The sequence below is a fragment of the Mastomys coucha genome, unplaced genomic scaffold (genome assembly GCF_008632895.1).
Source record: "Mastomys coucha isolate ucsf_1 unplaced genomic scaffold, UCSF_Mcou_1 pScaffold22, whole genome shotgun sequence".
NCBI lineage: Eukaryota > Metazoa > Chordata > Mammalia > Rodentia > Muridae > Mastomys > Mastomys coucha.
Window position 1 is genome coordinate 2093117 of NW_022196905.1, and position 15133 is coordinate 2108249.

Below are 15133 nucleotides of genomic sequence, written 5' to 3' on the forward strand. Positions count from 1 at the left end.
CAAACAAACAAACCAAACCCAATACAAAAGCAACAACAACAATAACAACAAAAAAAGGATAGTTATAAGGAAAGAAATACATGGTCAGCAATATAAACAAAAGGGATCTACCCGTAAAGTGATTCAGGGAATGTACCAGAGGAGAGATTTTCACAAAGGATACAGATTTAGTTAAGCAAAGACTGAAGATTTTTCCCTTTCATCAGGTATTAACAATAACAGCTCACTGAGTTTAAGTACACAAACACTAATCCCTTCACTCATAGAGCTACTTATGGTGCTGACCTGAGCTGAGTTATTATTAGTAATATTTAGGCTGAGTCAAAATTACAAAAACATTCCTGAGACAGCTAAATATCCTGCAGAAATAAGATTAAAGATTTTTTTAATACTGAGAGACTGAAGCTGATTTGGTGTAGAATGGCATGACACAGGAAGATATTGAAAACTATATGAAATTGGAGTCCATGTTTATGGGTATTATCTCTATCTTATGTGGATTGTTTTGGAGAGTGGGGAGCTAAAGACTATTTTTGTTTGTTTTGTTTCCTTTTTGTTTTAACTTTTTGAGACAGGGTCCCAGTTCACAGCCCTGGCTGGCCTGGAACTCAGAGACGCACTCACCTCTGCCTCCCAGAGTGCCGGGGTTAAAGGCATACACCAGGCAAGACTATGTTTTTAATACAATAGATTTTAGAATAAAGACTACATAGTACATTTTTTATTTTTACGCTCACAAGTCCTAATTTTATACTCTAGCACAATGCATTAATTTAAAAAGTTTGCATTAAGGATTTCCAAATTCAATTTAGTAGTAAATTATTGACAGAAGTTAAATTTTCATCATTTAAAAATCTTGCTATTCTTCTGAATTGAAGTAAAAAATACAAATTCCCGAGATAATAAGTAACTTGGTTTATTTCTCTTTGACTCATATGTTAAAAAAAAAAACTAGAAAAATTTTGTGTTAAAGGATTCCAAAAAAATAAAGAAGTACTTAAGCTATTGTATTTATCAGAAAAAGAACAGCACCAAGAAGAGAATTATAATACAAACACTCCTACTCACTGTGTAAATCACATTTAAATTTTATAGAAAATTCTAGGAATAACACATTTAGGAATGAACAATATTTTAAATTTGAACAATGTTTTATAAATGTAAGCATTAGTTCAAATAAAGATGAACTATTCACTATTTCTTTAAAAAGAGAACAGGACAGATAACATGATTAAGTGACAAAAAATACCATTTCAAAAACATTTTTCTTATTAATGCTGTACATGTGCAACATGAAGTGCACATTCAGGAAATAAAGGAGAGAAGGGCGGGGCGAGCAGGCAGCAGGAAGAGTGAATGAACATGCTTTTTAGAAGCAGCCAAACAATGATTTGGATATGTTTTCTTGATAACAGAACATGCAGCTACTTGGACATGCTCCATGACACAAAGTGTCTTTATCATCTTTATCAAGCAGTAAAAAGAGGTGAAAGAAATGTGGGTGGGGTTTTAAAGGCATGCAAAACCGCACAATGTAATTACTATTTCATGCAGACTTTGGTGTGGTTACACATTCATGTTTATACACATGCCTTTTTATACAGCTGAACTCTGTGTAACAACCTTAAAAATATAAGCCTAGTGAATAATATTAACATATTATGCAGTTTTGGTCAAATACAACCATATTCATACCAAACAGTCTGACTATCCTCTGAAACTGACAATGCAACGTCTGTGTCATCAGGGTAGAGGCATGCAGGAATGATAAGATTGCTATCTACAGAGGACTGTGGCTTACTGTGACTGGGGTTCTGACTATCAGAAACCTGTTTGTTATCTTTCTGTGCAGCTTTATCCAAAGAGGCAAAGGTCTGGTCAGTTACTCTAGTGAGTGACTTCGGAGGTAACCCACTTATGTTACTAACTAATTCTGTGTTTAGGGATAGAAATGGCTGAGATGAATGAACCACACTAAATGCCCCATGGCTATCATTACCTGATATTCCAAATGCATCATTAGGCATTTTAACAGTGGCAAAAGTTTGGTTTAGAAAACATGGCCTTCCTGAACTTGAATTTTTAGCCTGGGTATAAATAGACTCAGATGTGTCTTCAGAATGTGTCGGCATGACAGAGGACCACTGCTGTAAACGGTACTCACTAGATGCTGCAGTGCTGCCGCTACCAGCAGTAGATGGCGATGAATCAACTGACATGGGCAGTCTACTGTCTTTGCTCAAAAAATCATGGATGCTGGTCCTTCGAGTTGTCCCTTCAGCAGTAGAGATCACACTGCTTGCGCGAGGTAAAGTGGCATAAGGATTGCTATCCTTTGATTGTCTTGACACAGAGGTTTCCTTTACTAGTTTTATCTTTCCTTGAGTGCTTGGTGTAGGTTTCCCTGCAGAGCTGATGGTGTAGGCATCTTCAGTCTTTTGAGGACCAGTTCTCAAAAATTCAGGCTTAGTTGTCCGTCTATCATAGAAGTCCCCTGGAGTTTTTCCACTTACTGACCTGGCCAGGGTACAGCTAACTGGCTTGTCTTTCCCCAGAAAGTCAGAAGAGACAGACAAACTTTTCATTACTTCATCTAAAAGATTCTCTTGACTCGAGGACTTCAACTGTTAAAATGCAAAACAATGCAGATTACAGACAAGAGTATAGCTATGTTTAGTCTCCTGATAAATTGAACTACACACTACAGAGGTGGTGTTATCTCTTAGTACTCCATAACTTAATTTTTTCCCCCTAAGGTTAAGTCACAAGGCTAGTGTTGCTCATTTAAATCAAGTTTACCATATAAAGAACTAACCTGTATTGAGGTAAGCTTGTTGCTTTCTTCCAAAAACTGTTGTAGAGTAACAACTTCACTTCCTGGGGAGCCAGCTTTCATCTTGTGATGGGCTCGACTCTCTATTGTTTCAGGCATTTTGTGCTGGAGCATTGGGCTTGACCTGGTCTGTCTTTTCAAATACTGAATTGGACTGCTACCACTGCTAGACCAAGTCTCATGATCATGAAGCAGACTGAAATCTCCACTGCTGTGGCTTTGTGGCCTGCTTTGGATATTAACTGCACCTGCTTTTGGAGTAAATGCTGTGTTGAAACTTCAATAGTATATATTGAGACAATACTATGTAATATTTGTTAGTAGGTTTCTAACTCTATTAGTACCACACTGACTTTAAACTTCATTTTACACACACTTAGGTAAGCTATGCTACTTGTTCCTCAGAATAATAATGGGATACCAGAGCTGCTTTTCTGGTTTTATTAAACTGACAAATATTTTAAGTTCTGTTAGAGTAAAAATATACTTTTATCACCAAAATCAAATCCTAAAGAGAGTTTTACATTAAACAATCATTCAATATATTGAAGACCAAATGAATGAATAAAGCAAGTAATAAATAACAATTCAGGGTCAAATAACTGTAAAATAACTCATAATTTAGAAAAAGGACATATTTTAAATTTTTATAGAATGTTAAAACCCAAAATACTTAAGTGCAAAAAAGTACTTTAATTCTCTGTCTCTATGAAGTCTCAATTCAATTATTTATTCAAAGATTTCATACTTAATAAAACACCCTAAAAAGTCTAAAAAAACCCTTAAATACCATACACAAAAGGAAAGTTGAAAGGAGACATGAAGTAATTAGACAAGTTCCATAAAAAAATGAAACAGTATTTCAGACAGGGTTTCATTGTATAGCCTAGCCTGGTTTGGATCTTGATATGTAGGCGAGGCTATCCTAAAACTGGGATTACAAGTGTATGTTACCATGCTTGGCTTGTTCTCTCCTCAGGATCTAAATTATGTGATTGGTTTTAATGTCCACTATTGGCATTGCTACCACATAACCTTGAAAATTTTACTTACGGTTGATTTATAATAGAATGAAAATTAGTTCTAGAAGAAAGTTCCTAAGAATATTCACTATTCCTTTTTAGGACTGATTATCAATAATAAACTGTAGATAGAGTTCAAGACAAAAAAATTATTCAACCATAAAGAGTAATAGATCATTTGTATAAGGTTGTGTTATTTTTCAGAACTAAGATTTTATTATGTTTTCAAATCAGAATTTTTCATTAGCTTCAGATTACACTTTTTTTTTTTTTTTTTTTTGGTTTTTCGAGACAGGGTTTCTCTGTATAGCCTTGGCTGTCCTGGAGCTTACTTTGTAGACCAGGCTGGCCTCAAACTCAGAAATCCACCTGCCTCTGCCTCCCAAGTGCTGGGATTAAAGGCATGAGCCACCACTGCCCAGTCAGATTACATTTTTTAATCCTATGATTTATAAAACAAAAAAATCAATTCCTCTAAAATCATGTATTTCAGATCACTGTAATAAAAAGTTATAAAATTAAAAAATGAGTAAGATAAATAATGTTATAATTCAAAAGCAACAGAACAAATACATTCATTATAGTTGTACAATTTTACAGTATAGAGAATAGCTATCGTAGTGTTTAACAAGCCCAGAGTCTGTAAAGGCAATAATATATTATAGAGAAATATATTACAGCTATTATTTAAAAACCTCACACTGGAATACACACTGAAACACAAAAGAAAACAATCTTGGGGGTAATTCTTTATATGAGCCATATGTGTATCTATATACTTTTTATGTGACATAAATATAAGCACACATAATTACTTCTTATATTAAAAAGGTACATATTCTGTTGACAAAGTAGGCTAACAGCATTACTAAAATACAAGTAGTACATGCAATGTACATGCATCATGAAAAAATTTAAGGACAACCATTTAGATGTCAAGCAGAAAATGTCACTTAAAGTAAGGACAATATGGATAGTTATGTTTTATCTGTGAAAACAAAGAACTGAAACCAAAATAAGTGCTCCTGATTTTACATTTGTATACATTGAAATACATCTGTATCCCAATGTACAAGTACAAGTATTCCAGAAACTATGATTCAAACATAAACGATATGAATTTTGTACTTTATCACCAGAAAGATCATCCCATTTTCAACTTTTTCCTCTCTGGTTCTAGAGCTAAACTCAGGCAGGGCTTTGTTCATGCTAAAAACAAGGTGCTCTACCACTGAGCTACACTCTATCCTTCTACTTGTAAACAATACTGGAAACCAGATGGAGTATGTCAATAAATGTACCTACAGCATACCTTTGACTTCATGGAGTGAAGCATTATTATTGCTATTGCTAGTGGATGTTCTGCCACTATCAAGGCTGGCTGGTCTTGAAGCTAAATGAAAAAATCAGGAGACAGTGTAATGAAACTTCCATCTGAGAGCATTGAATTTTACATTCTGTTCACAGAATGCTTTGAGGAAACAATCATGCATACTTTCTCAGCCTGGGCATGCTCACAGATAATGAATCACACACATTAGAAAGTAAAAACATTTTTAGATAGTTTAGCAAGATACTTTGGAACATGGCAACTCTGAAAAAACAGTTGAAATTAAAACAGTGAGAGGGAGGAGGAAAGAGATCATATTTCCATCTAAATATGATTTCTAGAGATGGAGACCATGATTTAATAAAATGACATGCTCCCCTAGTGTCCACCAAATGCTACAGATTAGGTAAGGAACCCCATGCTTCAGAGAGCCAGAAAGTGTAGGAATGTGACTATCTTATCTCCACTGTTAACATCACACACACACACACACACACACACACACACACACACACACACACACACTATTTAATTAATTTTTTAATTAATTCTATTTTAAATGTTTAATTATGTGTATACATGTTTGCCTGTGTGTATGTATGTATATGTACCAAATTTGTGCCTGATGCCCTCAAAATTCAGAAAAAGGCATTAGATCCTCTGGAACTGGAGTTGTAGATGGTTGTGGGCCACCATGTGGTGCTCAGAAATGAATTCAGTTCCTTTGCAAGAGTAGCAAATTAACTGCTGAGCCATCTCTCTAGTCCCTAGCATTCTATGTATTAAATTTTTAAAAAAATTATAGTCATTATCATGGACCCGAATGCCTGTGCACCAGAGGATAACTTTGTGGAGTTTTCTCTCTACCCAAATTTCTATGGATTCTGTGGGTTAAATTCTGGTTGGTGAGCTTCCATGGCAAGTACCTGTAACTGTTGAGCCACTCTGTGGGCTTCCTTTTTTTTTTTTTAAATTATGTGTATATGTATGTGTTTGTGCATATGTAAGCAGTGACTGTAGAGGCCAAAGGAGGGTGTCAGCTCCCCTGAATTCAGAGTTACAGGTAGGCAGTTTGTTATTTAGTTAATATGGATGCTGGGTACCTAAACATGGGTCCTCTGCAAGAGCAATAAGAACGCTTAAACCGCTGAGTTATCTATTTAGCCTGATACATCTTATTCTTCTCTGTACTAAGGAAGTTATACAGCTAACGCTGCTCTGTGATACTTCTTATAAATCTGCTTACTAATTAAGGTTTTTTAGCATGTCATCTATTTGTTACTAGTAATAATTTCATTTCATAAAACATGATTTTACAAATAGGAATTAAAAAATCTAAAATACTCTACACTGTAGAATGTTTGGTTTTTAGTATTCATCCTTCATCAAAATAAAACTCAATGATGAAATGCAACTATTAAAATTAACCTTTTATGATAGTGGTAGCAAAATTACCCCTGCAGATTATGTAGCCATACTTTGTAAATGACCTTGGTTAGAAGAGAATACTCAAATGAAACAATAATATTAAATGGAATAATTGCAGTATTAGTTTGGGAGAAATGAATGAAACAATGCCACATTTATCTCAGCACTTCCATTCAGTATTTAATATATACCATCTAAGTTACATTCATCGCTTACCATGAACTCTTGATCCCGTACTAGAATCATCACTAATACCTTGTGGACTTATATCTTCAAAGGATGTAGTATCTACATGAAATAGCAAAACGGATATAAATATATTTTGTACTAAAACAATTCATTATAAATGTTTATACAGAATATGGAAACTTTTTTAGTTACACACAATACGTCTTGATTTAATGTATTCATAGACTGAGGCAGAAACTGGAACTAGAAAAAAATGGTAGTTCTGATGAGAATTGACTTAAGAAAAGACTAGAAACATACCACTTTCTCCTCTTTTCCACTTTTTTTTTTTTTTCTGACACAGGGTTTCCCTGTGTGACCTTAGCTGTCCTAGAACGTACTCTGTAGATCAGGCTGGCCTCAAGCTCACAGAAATCTGCCTGCTTCTCCCTCCTAAACACTGGGATTAAGGCATGCGCTGCCACTACCACCTGGCCTCTATTCCACTCTATATGAGATATTCTTCATTTCATGTAAGTTCATAAGTTATTTATTACACAAGGAAGCCTAGAAAAGATTTTGATTATTTACATAGTATTTTTAAAAGTTTCAAATAACTTGACATTTTCCTAAAGTCAAATTTATATCATGGCCTGATAATTATTTCAGGTTGTTTGGGAAAAAAAAAGTCACAAGGAAGTCAGGTTAAAACTCCCCTCGCCAATAGTTACACAGCACAGTGCAAACAGCAGACGGCCTATACCTTTATTATTAACCAACTGCTTGGATCGGAAGGCTGCAGAAGAGTTGACAGTTGAAAAGTTGATGGCTGTAGTAGAGAAGGCCATAGCTCCCAATTCTTTTCTCCTTTTACCCGTTGAAATATCATCAGGGACCTCCAAATTTTCAGTACTACCTGTCCACTGTCCTCCTGCTAGGACCATGGACTGCACCAGGTCATTCATGGCTGGGATGCAAATGAGAGCAAATGAATCAGCATGATTAATGGACTGGCTATTATTTCTATTTTGTATTATAAATGATCTGGTTTTGCGTATGAATTAATGCAAATGGGCCCAAGACTGTAACTATAAGGCCATTTGAGTAATGACATGCATTCAGCTGAATGAAATGAGGCCAAAGGCTGATTGATAAATTTCAATACTCTTCCCACCCCCTTCCCCTCAACTACCTTTAAAAGACAGAAAGGAATTTTACTATGTATAATTGCCATGCTTTTGTGCTATGGTGTGAAATATCATTCAAAGCCTTCATAATGCAGTTTGGTGGTGACAAAAATGGAATGAAATAAGATGGAGAGTAATTTTAAACAGTTTCATTATTGAAAATGAAAGAGTCCTTGGTCAGAGCAGGTTACTGAATAAAATCTTCATCTTTAAAAAACAAGTAAATTTACCAATAAATAAAAACCTGAAAGAGATACTCAAAGTAACATTATGTCATTACCCATATCACTTCAAAAGAGAAAGCCAAGATTATTCATTACATAAAGAATGACAAACATTTTCAAGGGTTATAGGCCACTTTATTTATTTATTTATTTAATTAGGTTCATTAAGGAAATAAGTTCCTAATGCTAAAGGGTTTGTTATATTTTTCCGTAAGTAAACTTCTTTGGGGGAAAAAATCTATATGGCAAATAAAATTAAGTTTGTTTGTTTTTGCCAGTTTTAAGAAAGCACTGGACATTTACAAGTATATTGCATGGACTAAACATATGCATATATATGTATGAGCAGTATACATATAATGCAAATTCAATGCCTTCTTTGAAAAAAAAAATTCTTCCAGCTCCTCATATTAAAGGAAGACTGCACTTTGCAAAATAGGAAATTAGTACAGTCCAGAGAAAGTTAGTGAGAAATTAGTGATGGAAGCCAGTGTAGTCATTGGAAAGAAGCTGAGCTGTCATAAAGTCTTACACATGGAACGACGGTAGCAGGCCTTCATTTTGTCTTTATCCTTCGGTCTGTTCCTCAAAAAGGGCAGTCTTTTCAGTGCAACCACTTTAATGTCAGAGCATGAGGAAAAACAGAAACAGGGAAATGAAAGAAAAAAGGGAGAAGAACAGATGGGAGTTAAATGTTGAAATTAAGGACAGGAATGAATGTTGGTCTCAGCTATGTATGCTACATTACGGCTAACACCCTCATGCTGCTGAAGGCAGTGAAACAGGAAGCATGCACCCTGGTACTGTAAATACTTGGAGAGCACTGAAGACAATGATGAGGAACATGTATTCTGAGAGCACTGGCTACAGTCAGTCCTATAAAAACAGGAACTGAATACAATTCCGTAGGGAGAAACCAAATTCCCTAGTTAAATTGTAAAAGTAAACTTTTAAAATTAGGCTATGGGTGGTTTATACTATAAAAGGCATCTATTTTTTTCTTTAAATATTTTAAGTTAAAGGCTTTCTTTAAAAAAAATGCTAGGAAAATCCATATCCCATTGAAGAATTTTAATAATATATGTACACCTATATCTATATTTACATATAGGTAATACACATATATCAACCAAAAATTATGCTGGTCATATATTTAAAGCAGAATAAACTAAACAAAAAAGAACCCTGAAATTTTTATATTAGTTTCCTAATGTTCAATAAAGGAAACACTGATTTAAACTAGAATCTAGTGCACTATTTAGTAGCACTGTGGAAATACACAATAGGAATTCTTAATTCCTAAAGATTAAACAGCAGGTATATTAGGCTCATTTTCCAAAAAGTTGGTTGAGAGAAGGAGGAAAAAAGAATAGTTTGACATCAGCAATAAGTGTTATAGCACTAAGTTCTGAGAAAGCCAACAAAAAATGAACCCCAAAGAAAGCAAAATGGAAGGGAAACATAATGTTTAAAGATATTTGGGGCCAGGAGAGATGGCTCAGCAGTTCTGTACACTGGCTGTACTTCTAGAGGACCCAAGTTTAATTCCAAGTACCCACATGGCAGCTCACAACTGTCTATAGTTCTAGTTCCAGGGTGTCCAATGCCCTCTTCTGGCTTAGGAAGGCACCAAGCATGCATGTGATACCAGACATAAGAGCAGGCAGAACATTTATGTACGTAAAATAACATACTAATAAACAACAAATTTAAAAGGGCACATATTTATGAAGCGCCCATAAGATAGGTGGGTTTATGTAAAAAAATGAAGCACTCCACAAATTCTTTTTTTGTGAATTAAAGGATTATTGCTCAAGTACAGGAATTATTAGAACAAAAACTAAGCTGTACCGTATTATGACAGAACATAAACATTCATACATTTAGGCAAACAACATGAAAACATATTATATACAACCTTAATAACTATGCTTTTTCTCAGAAGGTTGTCATTAGCATGTAAATAAGTTTTTTTTTTTTTTTGGATAAACTGGTAAGTATCCACATCCACTGAAAGATGTGCAAGCTAAAATAGCTTTTCACTTTTTGACTGCTGTATGGAAGAGTCATGACTCATTTAAGCTTTTTAATTTGACATATCTTTTCATGCTTGGTAAACACAGCTCTTCTCAATGACAAAACAGGAATGAATCAAAACAACGTAAAATGGACACTTAGCTAAAACAAAGCTGGATGGTTGCAGCATGCACATGTTGTATGTAGATACTTTTCTTTTTTTTCCTTTTTCTGTTTTCAGCTGTTTTTCAAAGACTGCTTTACTGACATGACAGACAGACATTCTTCCAAAATGGGCAGGATAAAAAGAATTTTAAAATTGCCAGGAATGTGATTCTTCTCTTGGCAATTATGTTTGGAGACATATAATGTTCTTTTCCTGAAGAATACTTAGATTAAGGCAATATCAGTATTGTTGAGTTTTATGTTTATTGAAAACAAATCCAAAGTTGAACAACTGTAGGAAAGGAGAATATTGTTTTCTTCTAATTTTTATCCTGAATGTTCCAGGACGGGGTAAGAAAGAATGACTTACACTTTAGACAGACAGAATGACATAAAAAAAGACTGTGTGTGTGTATCTAAACTATATTTCTGTAAGTTAAAATAATTAAGGATACACTTTACATTTTCTTAATAGGATGACAGATAGTGTTTAAAAGTAGAAGATAAAAATGACTTATTAGCCACCTGTAAAGGAAAACTTGATGATCTTTCCACACCAGTATTTATCAATTAGGTGGACACAAAGCTAGATGGAAAAAGATCCTATATAATAATCATCCTATGTGAAGCTAAAGAATTATACTGTTTCTAGAGACTATTATGTATTTTATATATGCATCTGTACTTTTTGTACTTATTGACTATCTAGGCTGCTAAAACTGTTCTGTGAAATATATGCTACAGGTGCAAATACTACCTCCTTTCAGAGATAATTCATTCAAGGCCATACATTGTCCCAATTTTTTGAGTATTTTGAGAGCCACATTGACAAGCAACCCCTGAGGGAAACACAGGCTGCCTTTTCTTATTTTTTATTTCAAAAGAATAGTGGAGTTTGTTTGTTAGGAAGAGGGTTTTATGTAGCCAGCTGGCCTTGAACTCTCTCCAACACTGACATTACAGGTATATATCACTACATATATGTTTTAAAACTTAGTGACACTGATAATGGTGTAATCAAAGTTTATAGTTTTTCAAGTATTTTATGAGAACACAAATAACCAATGTTGTAAACATCTTCAAAAGCTTAGTAATGAATTGTTTTCTCTTTTTCTCAAAATATATCCTGTTTCAGGCTCTTACTTTGGTCTTTCTATTTAGCTAAAACACACACTAGTAAGTGAACTAACAAGTCTATAAGTTGTATCAGGCACATTTTGTGGGACTTCTAAGTTTAATGAAAACTAAATCTTAAGTTTATGTATTTACACTTCCTTATCTTTATTTCATTTTAACCAAAACTTCAGCAAGTATCCCTCAATAATATTTGAGACTTCAGTTATCTTTAAATAATTCTGTAATACCTCTTCAAATTAGTATTTATTTTTCTTTACTTCCCTAATACAACTTTGTTCCAATTTTATGCTATAAAAGAATATGAGCAAAAAGCTCATTGCAAAACACCTTATTTTGAGTAAGTTATAGTATTAATGAAATGAAATCTTACTTCCTATCCTTATAATTAATTACTCTGTGCAATATAAACAGGACAGACTTGCCTATTTTAACAGTACATTTTAGGAGATGTAGCCAAGCTCTTATTTGAATGTTCTTTTTACAATATTTTACCTTACTAGCATAATGATTGTTATCTCTCTATATATCATTATATATCACTATTATAATCTGCAATTAATTTTATAAACATAAAGTTAAAATGAAATATCATTGATTAAACTAAAAGACTATTGGAAATTGTTTTTTAAAAGAGCAATCTAAATCAATAATCTGTTTAAAGCACTTAAGCACTCACTGCTGCTCTTCTTGGTCCCCAGGGTTTGGCCATCTTCTAAAGAGTTTGACCCTACTGAAGAGCTGTCTTGACTGTCTTGATGGGGCAGCTGTAGAAATCCTTCACTGGAGTCAGAGCGAGTGGGTGTTAGTGTTAGAGATTTCTGACGTTCCCGGTTAATATCTTTCTTGGACTTTATCAATTTTCTCATTTTTAGAGTAATCCAGTTGCCTCTCCTAATAGAATTAAAAGAATTCTTAGTCTAGAGTTCAACAATAGTCCTCATAAAATTAGAAGCCTTAATGATACTATAAATAACATTTTCTTTAAAACAGATCCTTAAAATTTGATTAGTGGTACCTTCTAGGAGGAGATGGGTCATAAAATTTGTATTGATCCATAATTTTCTCTTCTAATTTCTCTTTCTGTCGTCTCAATTCATTTAATTTATCACTATAAAAATGGAAATTGTATTTTAGAATATGTATAATATTTTATCCAATGACTTTATGACCATTACCTTACTTCCCAGAACATAAACAAATGCAGAAACCATTACTGATAAATGAGACCTAATTAAGAAGTAACAGTGATCTTCTTCCATATTTCCCCTTTAAATATACCTATATAAAAGGATATATAAGACTTAAGTTTCAATTCTTCAATAGGAGTTATTTGAAATCTTCTATATTATAATTCCATCATGTAATTTTTTCAACATTTTTATTAAATAGATACTATATAAACACTGAATCCCTAACTTTTTAGTATCTCAAAAAATTTTATGAATTATGCTTTATTAAACATAAATAAAAACTGTTGCATATTTATTTTGCTAACATTTATAGATACAATAAATAATCTTGAAATTTCTACAAGCATATCTACAAGCAGACAGATTTCTTTCCCTTTAGGCTGAATTACTCAAGCTTAATGTGGTAGGTTAAATAGAAATGACCCACATAAACTCATGTATTTGAATGCTTAGCCCACAGGGAGTGGCTCTGTTAGAAGGTGTGACCTTGCTAAAGTGGGTGTGGCCTTGTTAGAGGAAGTGTGTTACTGTGGGGGTAGGCTTTGAGGTCCCACATGCTAAGCTGTGTGTGCCCAGTGTGGTTCAAAGTCTCCTTCTGCTGTTTGCACATTAAGATGTAGAGCTCTCAGCTTCTCCAGCACCATGTCTACCTGTAAGCTACCATGCTTTCCTGCCATGATGATAATGGACTAAACCTCTGAAATTGTAAGCCAGCCCTAATTAAATGTTTTCTTTTATAAGAGGGTCAATGGTGTCTCTTTACAGCAATAAAACCCTAATTAAGGCACTTAACTTACTTACAAAGATTTAGTTCTGACATCCCTCCCTCAATGGACAAATATATTCAATTATCCACATTCTATATTCATTTCATGTTCTTAGTAGTATTTATTGCATACAGAAACATCATAGATTACAGAACAAGGTCTTTTGAAATACTTTCAATGCCAAAAATACTATTTACACAACAATTAATTCATGATCACTTATAATGAGGAGGGCATGGAGTTTATATAACAATGAATAGTTAAGTTGCTTTGCTTATAATATAGTAGGAAAGAGAACATATACACAAAAATGACTATTATATACCAAAACAATAATAATAACCAAATAAAGTACTATGGAAATATAGCAGGCACCTATAAAAGGGAAAATATTTCTATCTTAAACATCCAAAAAAAAAATCTTCTTGAAGACAAAGGCTATATTAAGCTAGTTGTGACAATTCATGCCTATAATCATAGCACCCAGGAAGTAGAGCAAGAAGATTACCTAGACATTTGAAGCCAGGCTGATGCACATAATGAGTTCTAGGTCAGCTAAGGTTATACAATACACTTGGTCTTAAAAACAAACAATGGGGGATAGTGGGAAGAAGAAAAACAGGGCTGTATTATAGGGTTGATGAAATAGTTCAGTAGATAAAAGTAAAGGTCCTTTCTGCCTAACTTTGAGTCTGTCAATCAAACTCGAGCTTGATTCCTGGAACCCACATGGTAGAAGGAGAAAACAACTCGCTCAAGCTGTCCTCTGACTTCCAAATACATGCTATAGTGAATGCATGCCCATATACTACATATGAAACATTAAAAAAATGTGAAAATTAAAAATTTTAAAGGCTATATATTATATAGGATGAAAGAGAAAGATGAGAAGTCTAAAGTCTGAATGTAGACAAAAGGGAGCAGTAAGGGAGCATTAGGTTTATATTTTCATCAGTAGGAAATAAGATGCTTTAAGTTCTATTATAATGTGATATAGGCCAAGCATGCATGACATTGTTAGCCAACATTATCACTCAGGAGAGAGAGGTAGCAGATCTCTGTGAGTTTAAGACCAGCTAGGGTTACACAGTGAGACCCAAACCAAACCAAACAACAACAAAACATTAAAACCTAAAACAAAACAGAATCAACCAAACAAACCCATAAAGTGATATGAAATCTTTGGCAAATGCAATAGGATATACACCAAAGAGAACATTTATGAGGCCAGTAGAGTTGGTGGATGAGGTAGAGTCTACAGAAGATGCTCTATCTTTTGACTATCACAAGAGTGCTGTGGTGTTATAAGGCAAAGGCTACCATGACTGGTTTATATGAGATCTCTCTCCTATTCACATTGGACTTGTAAATTCAAGCAGTTTTTCCACTCCAGTCTGTCAAATACTGAGACTATAGGTATGTGCCATGTTCATAACAAAAATTCTTTTAGAGGAGGACCCATATGTTTTCTAGTCAGTAGTTTGGTTATTAGCAGAATGTTTACAATAAAAGAAACTTGAGCCAGGCGGTGGTAGCACACGTCTTTAATCCCAGTACTTGGGAGGTAGAAGAGGCAGGCATGTTTTTGAGTTCGAGGCCAGCCTGGTCTACAGAGTGAGTTCCAGGATATCTAGGGCTACACAGACAAACCCTGTCTCAAAAAACC

The 15133-nt window shown here is 34.2% G+C and overlaps 1 protein-coding gene across 5 annotated transcripts in view; it reads right to left on the reverse strand.

Moving 5' to 3' along the window:
• The window catches only part of Ccdc88a (coiled-coil domain containing 88A), a 127919-nt gene that overhangs the window by 4455 nt on the left and 108331 nt on the right, over window positions 1-15133 (reverse strand). The window contains exons 24-31 of one of the 5 annotated variants that reach the window (XM_031341618.1): window positions 12526-12618; window positions 12187-12401; window positions 8725-8808; window positions 7545-7748; window positions 6830-6901; window positions 5168-5248; window positions 2816-3084; window positions 2000-2624 (exon numbers count right to left, since the gene is read on the reverse strand). In XM_031341618.1, the coding sequence (XP_031197478.1) occupies window positions 2000-2624; window positions 2816-3084; window positions 5168-5248; window positions 6830-6901; window positions 7545-7748; window positions 8725-8808; window positions 12187-12401; window positions 12526-12618 (1643 nt within the window). Of the gene's footprint in view, window positions 1-736; window positions 2625-2815; window positions 3085-5167; window positions 5249-6829; window positions 6902-7544; window positions 7749-8724; window positions 8809-12186; window positions 12402-12525; window positions 12619-15133 lie in introns of those variants that run through there. The other 4 variants (XM_031341619.1, XM_031341616.1, XM_031341620.1 and 1 more) reach the window with 4 other exon arrangements.